Here is a 22,111-nt window from a genome sequence, read left to right as displayed (position 1 = left end):
GCACGACAGACAAGTGACACACCGTGCACCGGCACTGCTCTGCCCTGAGCACTTCAGCACTGCGAGGCTTTTCCTTTATGTGGCCTAAAGGGCCACCCCCATCTCCAAAGCTGTCTCCAAAAGCCCTCCCAGCGCCTCGCTTCCATCCCCTCTCAGGGTCCCAGCCCTCGACTTATCTCTCGGACGTCCGGGGACGAGAATCCACGTCCGGTGCCGAGGAAGGCCGCCTCGCCCGCTCCCAGTTTCCTAGAGTCACCGACTGTGGCCCCTTGCTCAGCTACAATCAAGAACACCAAACATCACTGCAGGATCTTAGCTGCACAGCGGCCAATAACCAATAACAATTCTGCTACTCACCATTCTCCTAAGAACGTCCGCCTCAGCTGCCCGCGCCCGGAGGCCGATGCCCTCGCGGCAGGATCTGCCTGGGTGAAGAGGAGACGAGGTGACGTGGCATTGCTGAAACTCGAGTGGACCCTGGCTCCTCCTCCCTAGCTCCCCGACTTACAGCTACTCCTCGGCCGCTCCTGAAGGCTCCCCGGGTCACACCTCCAAATGACAAAGATCAAGGCTTCATCACAGATCCGTGCACTGCTTCCCGAATTCCCACGAGAGTGACCAAGCGGGTCTGCGGCCCCGTTGCTGAGGGGGGTCTCGGCGTAATACGAGCGGACCGCCTAGAGCACGCAAACAAGAACGGAGCCTAAGAGCTGCACCGGGAATTGAGACCGGAGCAAGAACAACTGCTGCCGGCCACCGCTCACTGCTCACCTTGCCCACTTACCTTGACTGCTAGTATCTGGCTTTAGTTCCTAAAAATAACAACAAAGAAAATAGCTGTAATACAGAGGCACCATTTATACTCCCCCTGCAAAGACAAACGGTGACTGACCTTCTCGGGGGACCCCCCCTCACCCGGGACGGGGCCCTCTGCCACGGATTCCATCTGGCTGCATCTGAAAGAACGTTAGGACAAAAGTCAGAGCACTGCAGGATAACTTAACAGCTACAGATAGCCTTCATCAATCTACAGATCCCACCTAGAGTCCAAATACACCCCACATTACAAATTTCCAGGCCCCAGGACACGCCCCATTCTAGACCTACACCAGGCTATGCAGCAGGGCAGAGCAGCTCCAGGCCAAATACCCAGACACCCGTGACACAGAACAAGACAAACAAGGGGACACAACAGGGGGAGAAAGCTCTGAGCGAGAAGAATGCCCTCAGGGAGCCAGAGACTGCAGAATGAGATGACCTAGCTGAGACTGATGGCGAGCCTCTAAGGCTCAGAGAACCCTGCAGGAACAAGATGCTAACTGAATGACCTATTCCAAGCAAGGCAGAGACGGATGCCCGAGAACCCTAGCGTCAGAATGCTCTACGGATCTCCGCATCGCTACGAGTCCTAATCTGCTAGAAGGCATCCTTGCTGTCACTATTGTCGCAAATCACAGCTGTCGAGAACAGCCCAGAACAAGACCTCAAAAGACAGCTGACCGGATGCTACTCCGAGGCCTGTCCGGGCTCCCGAGCCAAAGGTAAGAAGGAATCAGCACGGGGCCGAGGAACACAGAGATGAGAGATGCAAAGATGGACGCCCGGGCTTCCGATAAGCCCCTCAAAGGACTAAGGCAAAAGACACAGAAGGCACGACAGACAAGTGACACACCGTGCACCGGCACTGCTCTGCCCTGAGCACTTCAGCACTGCGAGGCTTTTCCTTTATGTGGCCTAAAGGGCCACCCCCATCTCCAAAGCTGCCTCCAAAAGCCCTCCCAGCACCTCGCTTCCATCCCCTCTCAGGGTCCCAGCCCTCGACTTATCTCTTGGACGTCCGGGGACGAGAATCCACGTCCGGTGCCGAGGAAGGCCGCCTCGCCCGCTCCCAGTTTCCTAGAGTCACCGACTGTGGCCCCTTGCTCAGCTACAATCAAGAACACCAAAGAAACATGTTACCATAATCAGTATTTCAGAGATTCGCTGCAACAACAAACAAAACATACACGACAATCAAACAAACTAAGTGAATAAAACCTCTATTATACCATAAATAATAATGCAATTTCCAATATTATAAATACCTCACTGATTAACTACAGGACAGTACCTAAAACCCATCAAAACGAACACTACATACTCACACTTATAAAACCCACTACAGCAGAATTATAAACCTACCCTCTACTTCATGGTATGACCCATATAGACTTTTGTAGACCTTAAAGAAGAGATCCTCGTAAAATTCTACTGTTTTAATTATATTTTTATAGCATAAAAATATTACTACATAGAAAAAAAAAAAAATAGAAACTAAAAAATCTAGCAAATTCCACAACAAAAAATATTCAACAAAACTCAATCTCAAAAAACCCTTGCCATCAGCACCTGAACCAAGAACCATAACATTCAAGAAGTACACCATGTCGGTTATCATACATCAACTACGAACAAAATAAAACGATACAATCAATTCCTAAGAACCACCTCAAAATCACTACATCAAGGAACTTCGGAAAATTAAAAGCCGCGCTCCCGGCACCGGGCGGAACGCGGCTTCCGGTAAGAAAGCGGCTCCTCCGGCGGCTCCTGAGGGCTGCAGGGGGCCCCGACGGCGCCCGAGCCCCGCGCCCGGAGCGGACGGAGCGGCCGGCACCGGCCGGCACCGGCGCAGCGCCCGCGCCGCCTCTCCCGCCCGCCGGCCCGGCAAAGCTCCCCGCGGCTCCGCACGCCTCGCTCCGGCGCGGCTCCGGCAGTCCCGCGCCAGCCCGGCCGCGCCCAAGTCCCCTTCCACCTCGGCAGCTCCCCAGGCAACGCCAGCAGCTCCCGCGCCACAGCCTTGGCTGCCGGGCCAGGGGCAGAAGAAGCGCCCTCCAATGCAGCGGCACAGCCCGATTCCAACCCTTCAAACGCTGCGAGAGCTGCAGCCTCCTTCAATTCAACCCCCGGAACTTACGCCACACTCAGGTGCTCGCCTCACTTCAACAAGGGCAAATAAATGTGTTCTCCCCTTCAGTTTCAGCCCCTATAAGAGCAAAAAAGAAGGTACTTTCCTCAAATGATGGTAAAAGGGGGATTTTTACCGCAGTCCAAACCCTTTACAAGGACGGACAACACGTCCCCTACCAACTACCCCCTCCATTTAAACCTCAGGATGATGAAAAAGGGGGGGGGGGGGGGGGCTACACTCAAGTCAAAACCCAGAATACAACAACAATATTTTTCCCCTTCTATTTGAAATAGAACACAGGGATTCGCTACCACCCCGGGATACCCCTAACACCCTGGAAAAGGCATGTTTTCCTTCAATCAAGACCCTCAAAACCACGAGTGCACGGGAATCCCACCCTGTTCAAACACAAGCAATAATGGAAGAGAAGTTGCTTCCCTCATTTTGAATTTCTTTTGTCTTAATAAACCCTAGTTTGTTTGGGGTTGTGGTTTTTTTTTTTTTTGGTTTTGGGGTTTTTTGGTTTTTTTGGTGTTTTTTTTTTTTTTTCGGGGAGCAATGGGGAGGGATTGGCAAAACGAAATTTAAAAGGGAAAGGAGAAAAGTCCCCGCTACAAAGGCACACCGTCTCACCTGTTTGGCTGCTGTTTCCCAGCACAAAGGTTTGTCCCTCGGCATCTCCTTTGAGCAATGCTCCAGGTATCCAAGCGATCCCCCAGACCCTGTCTGAAGCTCTCACCGTCCTTCCATGAGACAACCCCGGGAGCCCCCCCCCCAAACTCCTCTTCTCCAGCAGCTCCATGCAAGAGTGAGCTGAGGCAAACGCCCTAAAACAGCCGCCGGCAGGAGCCGCCCCCTCATCATCCTCACAGCTCACACCTGGGGCTGCTCTGAGCCCTCATCATCCTCACAGCTCACACCTGGGGCTGCTCTGAGCCCTCATCATCCTCACAGCTCACACCTGGGGCTGCTCTGAGCCCTCATCATCCTCACAGCTCACACCTGGCGCTGCTCTGAGCCCTCATCATCCTCACAGCTCACACCTGGGGCTGCTCTGAGCCCTCATCATCCTCACAGCTCACACCTGGTGCTGTTGCCACTCTCCAACAGCGCCTCTCCCTGTCCAGCACACAGCCCACTTCTCACAGACACACACCAAGCAGAAATCCACTAGGGGTGTTGGCTTTTCTTAGTCCGTCTGGTTTGACGATTAAAACACGCACGTGCATTGATGGTCATTGAGGGAAAGCTTTCCACTGGAGAAAATAGTCATTTTGGAAGCACACTTTGATACACCTTCAGAAAAAGCAGAATCAGCACCAGCTCCTAAGACCTCTGCTGAGGAACCCAGCCCTCCTTGGGACACCCAAAGCAGCAGACCTCGAAAAAGGAGGGGAAAAGTCAAGCTTGGAGTGGAAAAAGAGAACATAAGTACACCAGCCTTTCAAAATGCCTGCACACAGCAATAGTGGGAACCAGTCACATTTCATCTCTCCTTGCTTTCTGTGATGACATAAATATGAAGTAAAAACACGTTAAACAAAAGGCAGAGCTAGGATTTTACAGGTCTTCATTTTGGCAGTCTGGATGACAAACGCCTCTTACGAGACTGTGACACGTTTTGGGGACTGGCAGAGAATGGAGGCAAAAGGTGCCAGAGCGCCCTTTCTATTCCCTTCAGCCCCTGCAGCTGTTCTGATGGTTTCAGGGCACTTGCTTGGTTCATTCCTAGATCAAAACGTTATGGCATTATTTTCAAAACTACTACCCATCGCCAGTCAGAGTTTCCTACATTCCTGGATACAAATGAGTGGATAGAGAGAGGGTTTCTTTCCAAATGAATTTAGCAATACTTTCCTATTTTTACCAATACCTATAAAAACGAAACATTTGCCAGGATTTAGTAGTATTCTACACACCCCCCTCCCTGTGCATTTTGGGGCAGCTTTGGGTCCCTCGGGGGGACGGCACCCGGCAGGAACCCCCCCTCATTCGCCACCCACCTGCTCCTCCGCCGCAGCGTGCGTCCCTCTCCTAGGGACCTTAGGGTGCCCCAAATGACACCAGAGCCCCGAGTCTTCACCCCTTTTTCCTGGCCCCCAAAGAAGGCACAGAACGAGTCTTAACTGCCCCGGACAGCAGCCCAGCACTTGCTTCCATCCCTTTCCACATGTACATCCCCCCCGAAAGGGACTCTGCCGCAACGAGAAAGGGGGGCAGCCGCCAGAAGGGTCGAAGCTCCTGCCCAGCCTCGCTGTCACGGGCGAGGGGCAGAGAGAGGGAGCGGCAGAGACGGCGGGGACGCGGCACGGACGGCACGGCACCGAGCGGGGGCCGCTCTCAGCGCGATGCCGGCAAAGCCGCAGGTCCGGCGGGGCCGGGCGGGGTTTGACCGGCACGGGGGGATCCGCCGAGAGCCTCCGGCCCCGTGCGGGGACTCCCGCAAGGGCCCGGGGCCGCCGGGCTCCGGCCCTCTGGGCTTTATGCTCCGGCGCCCCCGGCCCCGCGGCTGCGGGGAAAGAAGGAACGGGGCGACGGCAAGAGAGGAGGGCTAGCAGGGCGTGAGACAGCGTATGGAGGGAGGGAGGTCGGGCTGTGGAGGAAAGCGGGAGGGCAAGGGAAAGGCCGGGAGCGGGGAAGAGGGACGGTGCACAGAGGAGGGAGAGAAGAGGAATAGAACGGAGGAGCGGGATAGGGACAGAGCAGGAAGGAGTGGGGGGGGGGGGGGCGCGGGGTGTCGGGTTTGGGAGGGAGAGGAGGGGAGGGTCTGCGGACAAAGAACAGGAATACGGGGAGGAGGAAGGAAGGATGGAGGGGGGGACGAGAGGGGAGGCCGAAAAGGGAGAGAAAGGGGTCGGCTTTGGGGAGAGAGGGAAATGGGGGAAAGAGAGAAAGAAGAGGAATACAGGGAGTAGGAAGGAGCGGTAGAGGACGGGACAGGACGGGGAGCCTCAGAGAGCGCCGATCCACCCCGAGCCCGCCCCGGCGGCCCGCCCTGCTCGGGATGCTGCGCTCGGCGGAGCTCGGCTCGGTTCGGCCCCACTCGGCTCCTCGCCTACACTCGGGCTGTTCTCCGCTAGACTCGGCTGGATTCGCCTCTTCGGCGCAGCTCGGCTCGCCTCAACTCGGAGCCGCTCGGCTCCGCTCGGCTCCGCTCGGCTCCCCGCGGCAGCGCGCCTCCCGCGCACGCGCACAGCTCGCCGCTCTCCTGCCGCCGAGCCCCGCGCCCGGCCCGGCCGGCGCACGGAAACCCCCGCGCCACATCAGACCCAGCAGTTTCTGCGCTAAACCCTTTCTGTCCTAGAAGGAGATCAACTCCTCTACCTCCTTCGTCTCCTCAGTTTTCTTCTTTGATTTCAAAATCAGAGTTACAAAAACCTACTCAACTACAAGACTCAGTAAGTAGCCGAGAAAGTAGTCCCGTCAATTTCAGAACCTAAAGAACACGTTATACTTAAGTTTCCACACTTAAAAAAAGAAAAATCACACACGAGTCCTACTCACTGTGTCAAGCCTTATTTAAAACACACAAAAAAGAAACCTAAAAGAAATAGTTCCACAACCAAAACAGAACAAACAAGTAACACTAACTAAAACCACGCATCCAAATACACTGTTCATCAGTCACCAACCCGAAAAATCTCTTTTCAACGTGTCTCGTTTGTATACCTCCTCACAACTAACCTTATCCTTTACAAACACTAAATTGCAAATCAAAAAACTTACACGTAACATAAACTCTTCAAATAACATTTATACACTCATACCCCAAATGACAGGTAAACCACCAAAAGTAAAATTACTCAAATCATTACAAACAAATACTTGTACAATATTTAGTTACAAAACAACCCCCAAACCACACAAAACCACAAAGAAGTTACCTCAAAACAGCAAACCTACAATTTAAAACAATTAATCCACTAATACCAAACTTAACAATAATACATTAAAAAAACACCAAAAAAAAAAAACCCAAAAAAAACACAAACAAACAACCAAAAAAAAAGAACACCCACCCAAAAATACCCAATCGCTCCAACACAAATTTACTTCTCAGTATCAAAACAGTACGACCTTTTAATAACCTAATTCTATTATTTCTGCATCTCTTTTAACACCTAAAATAACTACAACTCACACTTGAACCACATTAAATGAACTTACTTATTAACTAGCCAAATGAAACAATAACACATCTATAACATTAAATAAATTACTGCCAAATAGGAACATCTTTAAACATACTACCTTACAAAATAAAACAACTGTTCATTTTTTATTATTCACACACAATCATAAATATAAAACATTTAAAAAATATATAAATTGATGAAATCACAAGAAATCAATTTACAAAAACATTACAAAAATTTTAAATTAATCAATCACACATAAATAAAAAATAACGAAATAATATTTTCAAGAATTAAAACATCACTAAATAACTTAAATCATTATTAAAAACTAAAATACTCATCTTATTAATAATTACCGCTTTTTATCTCCCCTACCGATTTAAATTTTTACATAGAACTCTACAAAAATCCTTAACAAGTAGATTTATAACTTAAATTTAAAACATTTATAGATAAACATACTTCATGAATAATCTACACACCAAACAACTAAACTAACAAGAAAAACCTAATAAAATACTAATATATTCATAACATCAAAACCCCAAATCATTAACATAAAAACCCATATAAACACATGAAAATACCTACAGTTAAAAAAGACGTACCTTAATGAACAATATTCACAGCTTAATAATTCATTACAAACTCTTACCAATTAATGATTAACATTAATTACTTGATACCAATAAAATACAAGAAAATGTTACTTTAGCCAATAACTATAATAAAATATCGTAACTAATAACTTAAAATCACACTTTATTAAAAATATAAAACGGTGAAGCAACGTATCATAAAAAATCCCATTATTATCACTACACAGATATACGTATATACATATATCTATATACAGATAGATAGATAGATCATATATCCATCTCAACAGCAGCATCTGGGACCGATTCCTGTTTTCTCTCTTGTCTCCTAAATTTATTAGCCATAGAGGATGGAGTAAGGAAATCATTTTATTTATCACCTTGTTCTCCAGAAACCTGAAAAACAAAAGAAAACAGAACAAAAAGAAAAAAAAGAAAACCACATTTGAAAGGCAGATCCTCACCAGCAGCTGGTCCATCTCCTACGGGGGACCATATTCTAGGGCACTTTTGGTGCACTTGCCTGAACCTGTCAGGGCACTCTGTGCCTGCAGAAGAGATTTTTTTTTTTGTCAGGGAGAGGCAAGGGGAGGAGAAATAACGTTCTAGACAGCTCAAATCCATTACTGTGCCACTTCCTGTGCAGCAGGTCCTGTGACAGGATGGGAACTGAGGCTGCTTGAAATTTAAAAGCTAAAGACACCAGCACAAGGTGTCCTTTTGCTTTGTCAAGGAAGTGATTCCCAAATCACACAGCCCCCCCACCATCGTCCCTCCCACCACCACCTGAAAGCCTCTTGATTCTCTTCTCAAAAACACAAGGGACACCTCAGAGTTCAGCAAGTTCTGCCAGTGCAGCCCTCGGGGTGCCCCCGTCTCCAGGTCTGTCCCCCTTGCTTTCATCCTCAGCCACGTCATTCTTCAGCCGTGGACAGGAAATTGTCCCCATTTCTCCCGTACTTCCCTGGTTACCTTTTCTCTAAGCTGTGCAGGACCCCCGAGAGGAGGCTGTGATCCTCTATCAGCTCATGGGCAGCTCTAGAGGTGACACGGGCAGCACTCTGTCATACCTCCAGAATACGACTCTGAAACAGAGAATGCAACTTGTTCTTTTACAGCCAAGATCTGATTATCTAAAATAAAATGAGCAATTTGGCTGGTACCCCATCAACTTCCAGCTAAAACGAACACCGCCTGTTCTCAGCAACTCCAGAGAAGGAAAGACATTCTCCCTTCAACGTGCTGCTCTTACAAGAAGTATTCAGGTAGCAAGACAGTTTTCTCTTTTTGTCCGAGGTTTTGATACCTGAAATCCTCAGGGTGGATGCTCCCAAACCTGAGAGCTCCCGGCAGGCGAGGTTCCCTCCTGCCGAAGCACTGTGCAGGTGACAAACGTGCTGGCTGGGGGAATAGAGACCCCAAAAAGAAAAGGCCCCGACTGCAGGAGCAAAACCACGGCACCCCCGTGAGGCTCCACGACGGCAGGAACCGGTCCCAGTTTCAGGGGATAAGGATGGGACTGGTTTAGACACAAGCAAAATTATTTCTCCCTCCACAAATCCACAAAACCAACAAGGAACAGATTTTCAAGAGGACCAAGGCAGAATCAGCTATTCCTTTCTGTTTGGTACTTGAGATCTCGAGGCCAATACAAGCTGTTGTGGTTTTGGGGTATTTGGGAACTGTTCTTTTTCAATTCTTACCTGGGAGCCCTGGTCACACAAAGGACTGCTGAGAAAGGCAAGAATGACCCGGAAAATCCTCTGGTAGACATAGAGCTCACAGCAATGTTTGTCACGCAGCCCTTCCCCAAGAAATCTGAGGATCCACTCGTGCTGTTTTGTACTGGAAGCCACAAAGAAAAATACCACCGTCAGACATTCCGACATTTCCTAAGGATACCTGCTCCTAAGAGCACAAAACCCCGGTTCCCTCCGAGTGCCAGCTCAGGAATTACCACAGCTTGTTCTGGACTTCTCAATTTTCCATTCCTATCAAATTTAATCGCTAACATCCATTGGGAACAGTCAGTCTGCAGCCCAAACATGCAGTGGAAATGGAATTTTACAAGTTGCTGTTTCTAAAATACTTCAGTTGAACTCCAAGTTACTAACCTAAACTCAAAGAGGAATTGTAGCTAGCCGGGGCAGAACATTCTCTTCTCGTGCTCACAGAGCATACACAGCACAACTCATTGTGCGTTAGTATTAAGAAGACAACAAAAACCTCACAGAAATAACATTTTGAATTCCTATATGAAACAGAAGAAAGACGCTTCTAATTAACTACCTGTGGGAGAATGAGGTTTCATTCTATTTGTGCGGCTGTTTCTAATACATTTCTGAAGAATTACTGGGTACCTAAAATGGGACTCTCACCTCAAAATCAAAACTGTAGAAAAGCTGGAGAAAGCCTGGTACCTTCCTCAGGTCCAAACACCGGTGTGACAGAAGGAATCTCTTTACCCTTATGTACACGTGCTCCTCTGTAAAGAGAAAAAGCTGGCATGGTGGAGGAGGACAGCGCTCCCAATCCACAAGCACGGACGACAATTCGTGGAAGCTGCAGTCAGTGAGCGTGCAGCGCTCCGAGCTGGGAGAACAGCCCGGCAACTGCAGAAGGCCTTTGCTCTGAGGCGCGTTCCCATTGCTGCCCACCCTCCCCTTCTCTTGCCCAGGAGGAAAAGCTCAGGCAAGAGCGCACGAGCAGAGAGCAGGTGAGGGGATCGACACTCCCCAGGGCTCTGTTTTTCACCCCAGCAGTGACACACGCAGCACGTTCCAGTACCTGGCTTCAGGATCTGCTGTGCCACACGAGCAGCGCAGAGGGTGAGGGAGAAGGTGAACCTGAGGCTTGGCTGCCTGATTCCGTTCTGCACGGCATCCAAGAGATACAGCAACGGCAAGGGCCCCGGGAGAGAAGCCTGAAGCACAGCCCAAATGAACACAGCGGGAGCACAAAGACATCGATCAGCTTCCGGGACATTTCACGGGTCACACAGGTAAGAGCCCCAGTTCAGCAAACCTGAGGGTTTGGTGACGTCAGGATCAAAACACCCGGAAACCTGTGAGAAAGAAACTGAACTGCAGCCGGCTAAAAGCTGTCCCTGCCTCAAACTCCTTCAAACAACTTGTTCACGAGGAGGCAGGGATTGATTCAATACTCACCAGCCCATCTGGCCAAGGTCAGAGCTCTGTGCCCACCCAGGACACGGCAAACAGCAGGGACCTTTCTCCCACTCTCCAGCACGGACCTGTGAAGCCAGGGAGAAGTTTACAGAACAGAAGCAGCCAGAAGATGCTCTCTACTTCCATATGCTCTCTGATCGATCATTCCCAAGGAAAGTCCTCACGGATGGGAAGCAACCACCTCTCATTTCTCCTCCGCAATCATCACTGCTTGCCTTTCTGTGCGTTTCTACCCGTGCCCATCCCCAGAGCACATTTAGTCCATCTTTTCTTCCCCACTGCAGGTCTCCAGCACAAGTGCCCCTTCTCACACACACAAAGCGAACGGGTCATCTGCTACAGGTTTTGGCTTAGAAAGTAAAAACTTGAGTGCGTCCGGCTACGTGATTAAAACACAGAGATGCACGGGTGGACATAGATGGAAAGCTTTTCAGGAGAGAAAAGAGCTGATTCGCTAGCACGCTTCCATACAGCTTCAGAAAAATCAGAATCCATAGCAACTCCTAAGACCCCTGCTGAGGAACCCAGCCCTCCTGGGGACACCCAATTCAGCAGCCACGGGAAAAGAATGGGAAAAGCCAAGCTTGGAGTGAAAAAAAGATGACATCAATACAGCAGCCTGTAAAAAGCCTTCACACAGCAATAGTGGAAACCAGTCCCATTTGCTCCGTCCCTGCTTTTTGGGATGACACAAACAGGAAATGAAAACACGTGAAACACAAGGCACACCTATAGGGTGTGCCAGGTGCTCCTTTTGGCAGCGTGGATGACAAAGGTCTCTCTGCGCACTTACAGGCAGCCCGGTTTCAATCCATCCTTAGCCCAAGCCTTCCTCGCCTCCCATTCGCCAGCGCTCTGCTCTGGCCTTTGGAGCGCTGGCCCCGTCCTCCCGCAGCAGCACGGCACCGGAACACAGCGAGGCAAAGCGTGCCGGAGCCGCCCGTGCTGTCAGCGTACCTGTCAGCTCCCGGCGGTGGGCAACTCCGGCCCTGCGGGCAAGGGGGAGACGGCTCGGGCACCTCCAGCGGCTGCTCTGCCCCGATGCTTTCGCGTTCTCCTGCATTTCCCTGCAGCGGAGGGGGGCCGGGAGGGGGGCGGTTTGTGTGAGAGTGGAGACAGTGGGAACGCGGCGGGACGGGGACGACTCGCTTGACCTTCCACAGATGCCGGCAGAAAGGGCGGGGAAAGCCGGGGCCCCGCTCCGCCGCCTGCGCCGCCTGCACGCCACCCCGCGAGATTTTCCAGCACGCGGTCGCTTCCAGCGTCTTGAGAGGGACGCGTGCGGGGGTCAGGAAAGCGGGGTGCAGCCCTCTTCCGACGCCGCTCGCCCCCCGCCCGCCGCCCCCGGCCCGTGAGCGCTGCGACCGCGCCTCCGCCGGTGCCCACTTGCACCTGCCTCACTGGGAGCTCCCTGGGAAGCGCTTTCCCTGAGAAGCAAGCCCCTTTCCTCCAAAGGCGTTTTCCCAAAGGCGCAGCTTTTCTGGGGAACACCAACACACCCTTAAGGAACGCTGGCAAGGCTGAAGGACTTCATGTCCTTTCAGGCCAGGCACTCCAGCTCTCGCTCCTAGTCCCCCAAGTGCGTTTCCAGGTGGAGGTTCAGACGTGCAGCCCCAGGCCCTCTACAAACACAAGCTGCTCACTGCCTCTTCACCTGCCTCAACTCCTGCCTGCGCTCACGGCACCAAAACCAGGCTGTTCCCGGCCACAGACCAGAGCCCTGTTCCCACAGGATGCTCTTACCAGCACCTTCCAGGACTCTCCGCTGTGCAGGCAGCGCTTTTCATGCCCGCTCCCAACAGGCTTTGGAAGGTAGAGCACAACCTGGCTGCCTCTGCCAGCAGCACACCCCAAACACAGGCGGAGGAAGAAGCAGCAGGGGCTGTTTTGCAGCCATGCCCAAGAGAAACTGGAAGGGTGCCCTCTCTGTGGGCTCACTTGGTTGGCTTTCTGACTGGCTCTGAGCCTGGGGCTGCCATTCCTCACCTCTGGAGACCAGAACCACACCCGGGATCCCAGCACTGCCTGACAGCGCTCCGGGCACTGGCACGGTGGCGCGTCCCAGTCTCGGGCACCGCGCTGCTGCTTCATTTGCTCTTAGGCACACCTAAAGCTCCCTGTTAAGCCCGGATGGTCGCTGGTTCTGTCCTCTTCCTCATGCTGTGCAGGGATGGAGCACTGCTGTGCTTTCAGGAAGCTATTCTTGAAACCTTCCAGCATTCCAAGCTCCTTTGCCCTCCGTGGATGCTTGCCATGGAATCCCTCACAGCTGGCTTCAGAGCATCCTCAGGTTGGCTCTTCCAAATTCCAGGGGCTCCAGGGTGCTCAGCAAGATCTGCAGCTCCACAGTGCTGTGGAACTGCAGCTTCAGCACAGGCAGCTTTCCAGCCTGATCTGCCCTCGTTCCTGTGTGTGTGCACAAAAGACGGTGTGGAAGAGAAGGGCAGCAGGGGTCTGTGTGTCCCAGGGCTCGGGATTGGCGTAGTTTCATCTCCACAGAGACGGAGGCAAAGTGAAAAAGCCAAACTCTTTATTAATGGAAGATGAAACAAAGGGATGAGCGGGGAGGTAAAAAAAGGGAATGGGCAGGGTCTGAGGGCTAGAGGAATGGAGCTGTCAAAAGGCAGGAAGAGTGGAGGGAAAAAAAGGGGACAGACAGTGTCTGAGGGCTGGAGGGAGGGAGCTATCTAGAGGGAGGGAGCTATCTAGAGGCAGGGAGAGGGCTGAAGCCACAAGAATTGTGGCCAGCGTCAGCTCTGCCTGGAGCGCCAGCAGCACTAAGAGGTGATGTGCTCTTCAGTGTCTCCTGGTGCTGTTCTTGGGACACTGATTGCCTGGATCCAGAGGATGACCCCACTTCTTCAGCTCTTAGGGCTAACTTGGCGTGAATTTCAGTGTTAGGGCGCAGGTGCTCGGCCGCTCGGCTCCTGTCCTCTGCCAGCTGGAGAGAGCGGCAGGAGGGAAGAGTTGGCGCGGGCTCAGCCCCTGGGCCGGCCGCTCCCTGCGCCCAGCCCCGGCCTCCCCTGCCCGCACAGCCCTGAGGCCCGGCCAGCAGCCGCTGGCGCCGGGCTCTGGAGGGGGCAGAGGGCCGGCTGCTGCCCGGGGAGCCGCGGTGCCGCCCCGCAGCCCCGCCGGGCCGGGGCTCCATCGGCACCCGGCTGGGACCCACGGGAGCCTGGAGAAGAGCCCGCGCGGCCTCTGGGTGCAGCAGCGGGCAGGGGCACAGCTGCCAGCCCACACACTGAGCACCGCGCTCAGGGGGCTTCTCCAGGCTGAGGCTGGGCCTTCCAGGCCATTCTTACCAGGCACTTGACAAACTTTGACAGCTGCTCCTTCTCCACCAGCTGTTCGAGATCTCTCCTCATCAGGAACTTGGCCGCACAATGCAGCGTTTCCCGAGAGGCCTGGAGAGCAGCAGAGACCCAGAGATGGCCCCACAGCCCAGGGCACAAGACCTTTGTCCCTGTGCCAAGGCCTGGAGGAGGCTGCAGCCTGCCAGGCGCCAGGGCAGGAGGCAGCCGAGCCCCCTCCCAGCATCATAGAAATGCTCACCTTTGCCACGTGCCAGTTGTCATCATGGCAGTAGATTAAAAGTGTGTACAGGCTCTTGTTCACAATTGTCTTCAGGGGCTTTTTCCCCTCATCCACTACCAATTCCATCAGCTTACAGAAGAGCTGAATGCAGAGCAACTGCACGTGGCTGTTTTTCTAGAGGAAAGGAAAAGACCTACACCAGCTACTCCAGGCCCACCTGGGCAAAGGCCTGAAAATCCACAGGGCACAAAGTTTCTGGGAAGCACCTGATGCCTGTGGCTCAGGATGCAGAACCTTACGTGGTCAAAGAGCAGCAGGAGCACCTCAGCCAGCTTTGGGGCAATGATGCTGGATCGCAGGATGCCGTGGTGCGGGAGCACATTCGTGAGCACACGGAGGCTCATGCTGACCACCTCTCCATCTGCATCCCTCAGCAGCTCCAGAAGGCTGCAAGACAGACTGCACATCCTTCCGGCCTGTGTGGAACACAAGGCTGTGCTGGGAAGCCATGGACGGCTGCATGGCCAATACCGCCCTGGCACTGCAACCCCACCCTGCTGCTGCAGGGCCCACAGGCCAAAGGCCTGTCCCAAAGCACTGGGGCAGGTGAGGCAGGAGAGCTGGGAGTAGCTGCCTCAGCTCCTGAAGCCCTGCCAGCCCACGGGGCTGCTTTGCCCGGCGCAGCTTCAGCTGCTGCCCCCTTCTCACCATCGAGGGATCCTTGCTGAGCAGCACGAGGCCTCTGAGTGCCAGGCGACGCCTCTGACTGCATTCACTCTGGAGGTGCCTTGACATGATGTTCAGGACGCTGCCACCACATTTACTCAAGTCCAGGCAATCCAGGACCTGAAAGGCACAGGGCAGTGACAGGGGAGCCGGCCGGCAGGAGCCCAGAAGCGCACAGGGCTGGGCCCAGGCAGCAGCACAGGGCGTGGGCACCGTCCCAGGCAGCTGTGGCTACGAGAGGGCAGGGAGCTGGGAGGCAGCTGAGCGAGGCAGCGCTGACCAACAGGCTCACCTCCACAAGGAATGCCAGGGCAGGCAGATCCCAGCACGGCTCCTCCCTGCTGAGGTGCCAGAGCACGTGGGGTGCGATGCAAGAACAGAAAAGGATGGAGACATGGTGCATCTCCCTGGCAGGGGGGAAAAAGGCGCTGAGGTGGGGAGACCAATCCTCTCCCAGGACTGAGTCACAGAGGTCCGGTCTTTCCCCAGCATCCCTGGAGGGGATGTGGGCACGTTGTGAGGCAGCCCTTTCTGGGCACCCTCCTTTCCCAGCCTTTTCCAGTCTGCTCAGCTGTTCCTCGGTGACAAGGCCCTCTGGCCCATGACCACAGGGACTGTGAGTGGCACCTGGGGACAGGGCACAAATGCCGGGGGCAGTGGGGAGAAGGGGGTCTCACCTGGCCAGCAGACCCACGGCATAGTGCTGGGTGTGAGCACGCAGCAGTGTGTCCCAGCCACGCTTGCGCTCCATAGCCATCACCACCTTGTCACTCGGCAGTCGGTAGAGCAGAGCCTTCATGGCCTGCACTGCAAACCTGTGTGCAGAGCAAAGCCCAGGTCACACTGGGAGCACTGGCATTGGCCACAAGGGCACGGGAAGGACAGGAGGACTGGGACCTGTTGGGCTCGCTGGGAAGGCGGTGTTCCTCCCAGCACGCTCTCCAGAAGTGACCAACTTCCTCTGGTGGCATCTGCTGTGTGGTGATGGCAACATGGAAGAGCAGAGCCACAAACAATCGCCCAGTAAAAGGGATCGTCGCCTTGTTGTACACGGGCACGATCACCCAGATCACCAGAGTTGCCTGCAAAAGAAGCAGCCCAAGGCAGCGCTCAGTGCCGAGGTGTCCATGGGCAGGGCCCAAGGGCAGAGGCAGGGGGAGCAGCGGGCCTGGTGCCCCCTGAGCCTGCCCCTAGCCCCGGTTTCAGCCCAGCGCCTGGGGCATGGAGAGGATGGAGTGCTGCTGGAAAGGTGACCTGGGGGCGAGCAGAGGCCAGGTCCAGAAACTCACAGCCAGGGCAAAAACATCCTCGTTGTCCCCATCGGAGGTGCACATTCTGTGCTGTGGCCAGTCCTCCATCACACAGAGCAGTGTTGGCAGCACTTTCTCCACTGCTGGTCCCGATGAGCCTATGGCTCTCCACATCATTGCAGCTGCTCTGTGGGATGGGAGCTCTGTGTCAGGGGCATCTCAGTCACAGCACCATGCCCTGTGCAGCTGTGGGGGCCCAGGTGACAGAGCCCCGGTGCCCTGAAGGGCAGGGAAGGAGCACTGGCAGCAGGCTCAGGAAACAGAGGGGCCCGAGGGTCCTGGGCCTCTCTGCCTGTCTGGCAGACCCCATTGGACAGGCTGCGCAGGGCCACGGGCCCTAAAGGCTGCTGAGCCCTGAGCTCTCAAGACTCGTGGGCCCCGTACCTGTCACACGTTGGGGCACAGCGCAGGAGGGTCAGCACCACGTCAGCAGGGTGTTCTTCTGCCAGCCTCACAATGTCCCTTTGCAGCCTGGCATCCGCAGAGACGTGGGACAGGAGACTCTGGTGGATGTCCTTCACCTTGGCTGGCACCTGGAGGAGACATGGGGGAGACTTGGAGCACTGTCCAAGGGAGAAACTTGCCCAGCTTCCCCCAAGAAGTGCTTCTGTTCCTGCCACACTGTGCTGGCCTCAAAGGCTGAGGGGCCCAGTGACTGTGGCTTGAGGGGACACACCATCCTGGGAGGCCTCCAGGCCTGGCCCCCGGCTGCTTACCCGCTGCTGAGGAGGAACAGCAGTCTCTTTGAAAAAATCCATAGCGGGAGCAGCAATCATAGTTGGAGCAGGCGTGGTACCAGTATTTGTGAGGCCCTGAGTCTCCCTCGTTTTGGTGTTTGTGATGGCCACATCCTCATTCACTGAGGTCTTTCTACGCCGAATGTGCAGTAACCTCCGGAACATCTGCAGGAGAACAAAGGACAGGGAAGCCGGGAGTGTTCCATGGAGTGCTCCAAGCGTGGTGCTGGGCTGAGCAGTGACAGCAGGCCCAGCCCAGGTGGGGATGGCTGCTGGTACCTTCAGGGTTCTGTGGAAGCGGCCACGGGCGGGTTCCCGCTCTTGTGTCCGGCCCAGGGCTGCATCTGGCAAAGAGCGAGCGCAGCCAGAGCTGAGGGGCTGCGGGAGAGGCCGGAGAACACAGCCCAGCCCTGCGCTCCCCAGGCAGGGAGAGCCCCGGGATGCCCCAGGGGATGGAGCACGGCCCCTGTGGGGTGTCTGCCTGGCCCCTCTTCCATCCTGTCCATGGGCATGTCCCCAGGGGATGGGCTGGGATGGGAGGGGATGGGATGGGATGGGATAGGATGGGGTCAAGCTGGCTGCAGGCATCAGCCCTGTGGCCCCACTCTGCCACTCACCATCCTGCAGTGTCTGGATCTGCTCTGGCTCTTCAGGCTGTTGTGCTGGGGCAACTCCAGGGCCTTTCTTTTTTCCCCTCCTGAACACTTTGCACAGGCTGAGAAATCTGCCCGCCATTCCACCAGCTAGCCTTGAAGGCACCTTCTAGAGAGATGTCTCAGGATATATCCAAGTCAACAATTGCAGTTGACCCTTGAAGACACCTGAGACAGAGGAGCCTCAGGAAGGCTGCAGGACAGCAAGTCCTGCACTGTGGTCTGGAGGGCTCCTGCCACAATGACAGGAGACTCCTCGTAAATGATTCTGATCACCAAGTCCCACAGTCTGGCCGCGAGGTCAGCTGCAGGAATAACGCCTTGGAAAATTGCTGGGTCAGACACAAATGAGCACGCTGTGGGGGGCTCCTCACAGCACTACTCAGTTCTGTCCTGTCCTGATATGTGCACCAAGCACTGTGGCGTGCTCCTGTCACCGCCAGCTCCTATGTCACCACGTGTCACAAAGGGAGGGCCCTTGGAAACCCTGTCCTGTTCCATTCCAGGCTGACCATGGTGCAGCGTGTCACAAAGGGACCTTGCACACACTGTCACCTGCCCTGGGGCCGCCCCCAGCCCCCCCAAAATGGCCCAGGTTGGAAGGAATCCCTGGCTCCAAGTGTCTAAGACAGCCCGACAGGATCTTTAGGAACAGCTCAAACCACCAGCAAACCCTGCCCTGCTCTGCGGGATCAGGGCATTTAAGAATCCTCAATTCTTAAAGGCTTTACTTCTCATTGCACAACTGAAGGAGTTTCCAACATTTGCAAACTTCTCAAATTAATAGCGATTGCCGGAGAATGTGAAGGATTTGGAAGTTTGTTCCCATCTAAAAGCAGCAATTAATTTGCCTTAACACATTCCATCGAAAGTCACTTTGGAAACATAGCACTATACAGAGGCAAAAAGAAGGCCATTCTTTGGTGTGCTGATTTATTAAAGAAATATGGATATTGATCTAGCACCAATATCCAACTGTGACGGACAAAAACTCTCTAACAGTTTAAAGTTAGAAAGTGTATGTTCATTGCGACGCCGGACAGTGTGCGGGATAGCTCCCAAATACCCACCGCACCTTTCCAATGATTACAGAGTCCTTTTATCCACACAAGAATTGAATATTTAAAATACAAAGACATATTCATCATTATGGTACATCCCATTCCTCGCTTCCTGTGCTAATCATTTCAAAAGCTATTAAGCATGCGTAGTTTGTTCCTTGAAATGGGTCGGTGGTCCCTTTCATGGGGAGGGGTCCCAAAATGAGGAAGTCAATGAAGTCTTCCTCATTCTGACCTTTCTACCTTTTCAATGCAAATATGAACCTTGGTAGAACTCCCATTCCTTGTCTTCAATTGGTTTCAGAACAGAGGAGGCCCACAATTGTCTTATGTTCCTAAAAGCTATTTGTCAGTTTCTATAGTCTTCATTATAAACTCAGCTCACTAAACATTGTGTTGACAAGCAATCAATTCTTAGTTAACTACTAACTCTTAACTTCATCAAGGCCTACTTACAGAATCCCTTTATTTTAATTAACTCTAGAAAGGCTTATCTCTAACTAAAATCTTAGCTCCTCTAGAATCTCTAAATCTCTTAAAGTTTATGTTTCAGTGCAAATGGTTTTCGATGAAGGGATGATAATATCGTGATTCTCTTAAGGAATGAAAGCTCTCAAGGAATGGTAGTCCACTCAGTCTTACAAAAGTAGCCCAAACAAATGAGTAGATGGAAGAAGGGCTCATCCTCCCCCAGTACAGATATCTAAGTGGCCAATAAAGTACAGCTCTCCCATCTTGTTCCCTGCAGGAGAATCAGGACCATGAACAGAAATAGTCACAGATATTCTTGCTGCCCTCCATAAGCAAAGCTGTGCCAAAGCACAGATGCTGCCTTCAAGCTGACTCCAATTCCAGCCTAGACCTCTCACCTTGCAGACAACTCCTTCCCCAACACGCTCCCCAAGACCAACCCCCCGCAAACATTCCCACAGAAGCCCTCAACAGCCCACCAGGAGCCCCAGCTGTCCCCGTCCCTCCGCAGAGCTTTCCCACCCTCCAGCAGACCCCCTGGTTCCCTGCACGTGCCGTGGGATGGCACTCGGGAGCATCTGCTCCAAGGCCTTCCCTGGCAGCAAGCTCAGGCTGCCAGGCCTATGGATCCTGGCTCATCCTTCCCACCGAGCCTTCCTGTGCACGGCTGTTCCATTGGCACATCTGCGCTCAGCTCGGGCTTCTCCACTCAGCCAGGGCTGCTGGGAAAGGATGGAGAGCAGCCTGGCAAGCTCTTTCTCCAGCTCCCTCTTCACTCTCGGGGGAGGTAGAACATTCCAGAGGAAAGCAACTGGTGCCACAAGGAGTGGGCAGCATCAGGCAGCTCTGGGGAGGCACTTGAGGACTGCAGTATCCTGAGGGAGCACTGTTGGCCATCCCCTGCGTGTATCTGCAAAAGCTTAAAATCAGCTGCCTCAGCTTCCAGGGCCTCTCTTGGCCAGCATCCTGACGTGGATGCAGGACTGCTGCGAGGCACTGCTGGGACCCAGCGGGACAGGACCGGCTGTCTCGTGTCCACGTAGCACCCCTGACACAGCCAGGGCCGTCCCGAAGGCAGACAGACGCTCCCGTGTCAGCAGAGAGGAGCAAGGAGCACTGGGCTCCTCTCAGGGTATCTCAGCTGGGCTCGCTCCACAACACGCCCCCATTTTAAGGCCTGCTGATGCCCAGCTGCCAGAAATGCCTACCTTGTGCTCTCCAAGATGCAGAGAGCCAGCCAACGGGAGCACATCTGTGGAGGAAAATGCTGTGAACTAAGCTCTCCATGGCAGGGCTTTTATGTCCAATGAGCTGCAGTGGGATCCAGGAACCAAAAACAAGCTCCATGCCCCAGGACCACCCAGCAACACAGACAGAGCTGGGATGACTGGGATACACATTTCCAAAGGGTTCTCCTGGTCTGAACCAGCACTGATGGGTCTGCACTCATTAAGACTCAGGAGTTTCACCCATCACTGCTGTTCTCAGGAGGAACTCAGAACATGGGCAATTTTTCAAAGATCGCTCAGAGTTCACCTGCAGAAAAAGGAACAATCTCAACTTCCACAGGCATCAGCAATTAATGGCACCATATTGCCTCATAAAATGGGTCAGATGTTGGAAAAGTAAGGACAGCCAAACGAGGGGAGGAACAATAAATAGAAGCTGACAAGACAAATGCACAAGAAGCATCTTATCTCTGTGTGTGTATATGTCAAATTATCTGCAGGTCAGTAAAATTACTGCCCTTTGAGAAGAGGTCCAGAAATGCACAGTCCACAGATCAGGCTGAGGGCAAAAGGCCAAAGGAAAGGCCAAAGGAGAGCGAGGAATCATGGAAACTGAGTGCAGATTCAATTTATGCTCCCAGGTGCTGTTTATTATTTTGTTTGGGTTGTGATTTTTTTTGGGAGCGTGTGTAACTGTTTGGGTTTTGCTCTGGGGGGTTCCATTTTTGAACAGATACCTCCAAGTTATGCACATGGAAATACATTCATGAGGCAGCTGCTGGAAGTGTGTTTTTACTGAGTTCCTGTTGGAGAAGATTTCACGCTGGCTTTCAAGCTCCACAGTCACAGCCTTCCATGGAATTAATTTCTCAGTCTCAGGCTTACAGCAGCATTAATTAATGTAGACTGTAGCACATAACTAATAAATAATATAAAGAGCACAAAGGAAAACACCCCCATTGTTCAAGCCCTGGTCTTTAATACCCCATCTCACCACAGAAAATGATAATGACACAAGAGGAGCAGTTCTGGCATAGCAAAGAGAACTTGCTTTATGTCTTGTTCACCCTTTGGCAAAAATATTTCCAAGTAAGGAAGAGAAATTATTTTTATGAGAAGCAATGTCACAAGGCAATAGATTTTTCTTAGGTTACAAAGGAAAATGAAGACTGTAAAAGGAAGTAGAAACTGTAGGGGAAACACAGCCTTCAGGATGGAAAACCAAGTATTAAGTCTTGATGCAAAGACAGAAAAGAATGGTGCCACTCCTACTATAAATATGTCAGCACTGAGCATTGATGAAAAACTCTGTGTGTCAACCGGGTTGGAAGTGGTCAGAGTTTTCATTGGTTCAAATCTTCAGATCATAGAACATGAAAAATTAGTTTCAAAACCAAATCACTACACAGACATTTAATACAACATTTCTAATGAAAAGACATGATTTAAAAATGAGGTGGCACCAAGGGGTTCTTTGGTCTTTTTGTTGTAGAAGAGAGGTCAAGAATCATCAG

General features: G+C 52.7%; 1 protein-coding gene and 2 long non-coding RNA genes across 4 annotated transcripts; all 3 read right to left on the bottom strand.

The window, feature by feature from the left end:
- Nucleotides 1–7,840: 7,840 nt before the first annotated feature.
- On the bottom strand, nt 7,841–8,747 carry LOC128810845 (uncharacterized). The gene is made up of 3 exons (XR_008438157.1): nt 8,661–8,747; nt 8,153–8,340; nt 7,841–8,084 (listed from the first exon to the last, which is right to left on the bottom strand). It is a non-coding gene; the product is annotated as an uncharacterized LOC128810845 (long non-coding RNA).
- Nucleotides 8,748–8,751: 4 nt separating this feature from the next.
- Nucleotides 8,752–10,925, bottom strand: LOC128810847 (uncharacterized). Of its 2 annotated transcripts, XR_008438159.1 has the most exons (5): nt 10,856–10,925; nt 10,476–10,752; nt 10,067–10,173; nt 9,392–9,533; nt 8,752–8,773 (listed from the first exon to the last, which is right to left on the bottom strand). It is a non-coding gene; the product is annotated as an uncharacterized LOC128810847 (long non-coding RNA). The 2 variants fall into 2 exon arrangements; XR_008438158.1 differs by lacking the exons at nt 10,476–10,752; nt 10,856–10,925 and having other exon boundaries at nt 10,067–10,321.
- Nucleotides 10,926–13,389: 2,464 nt separating this feature from the next.
- On the bottom strand, nt 13,390–18,196 carry LOC128810433 (uncharacterized). Its single transcript, XM_053983238.1, has 13 exons — nt 17,801–18,196; nt 17,463–17,527; nt 17,163–17,348; nt 16,831–16,979; nt 16,426–16,573; nt 16,034–16,218; nt 15,814–15,951; nt 15,429–15,543; nt 15,119–15,256; nt 14,710–14,886; nt 14,429–14,584; nt 14,179–14,280; nt 13,390–13,817 (listed from the first exon to the last, which is right to left on the bottom strand). Exons 1-13 carry the CDS (start codon nt 17,916–17,918, stop codon nt 13,578–13,580), a joined length of 1,917 nt encoding a protein of 638 aa, XP_053839213.1. The 5' UTR covers nt 17,919–18,196; the 3' UTR covers nt 13,390–13,577.
- Nucleotides 18,197–22,111: the final 3,915 nt, after the last annotated feature.

The sequence above is a fragment of the Vidua macroura genome, chromosome 8 (assembly GCF_024509145.1).
Source record: "Vidua macroura isolate BioBank_ID:100142 chromosome 8, ASM2450914v1, whole genome shotgun sequence".
Taxonomy (NCBI): domain Eukaryota; kingdom Metazoa; phylum Chordata; class Aves; order Passeriformes; family Viduidae; genus Vidua; species Vidua macroura.
This window is presented reverse-complemented; position numbering and strand designations above follow the sequence as displayed.

Coding starts and splice junctions, on each gene's coding strand:
- LOC128810433 (XM_053983238.1), bottom strand. CDS start 17,918: ATGGCGGGCAGATTTCTCAGCCTGTGCAAAGTGTTCAGGAGGGGAAAA. Junction 15,544..15,813: donor GCCGTGGGTCTGCTGGCCAG/GTGAGACCCCCT, acceptor CCCCCCTGCCAG/GGAGATGCACCATGTCTCCA. Junction 14,585..14,709: donor TCCTGCTGCTCTTTGACCAC/GTAAGGTTCTGC, acceptor CCTTTCCTCTAG/AAAAACAGCCACGTGCAGTT.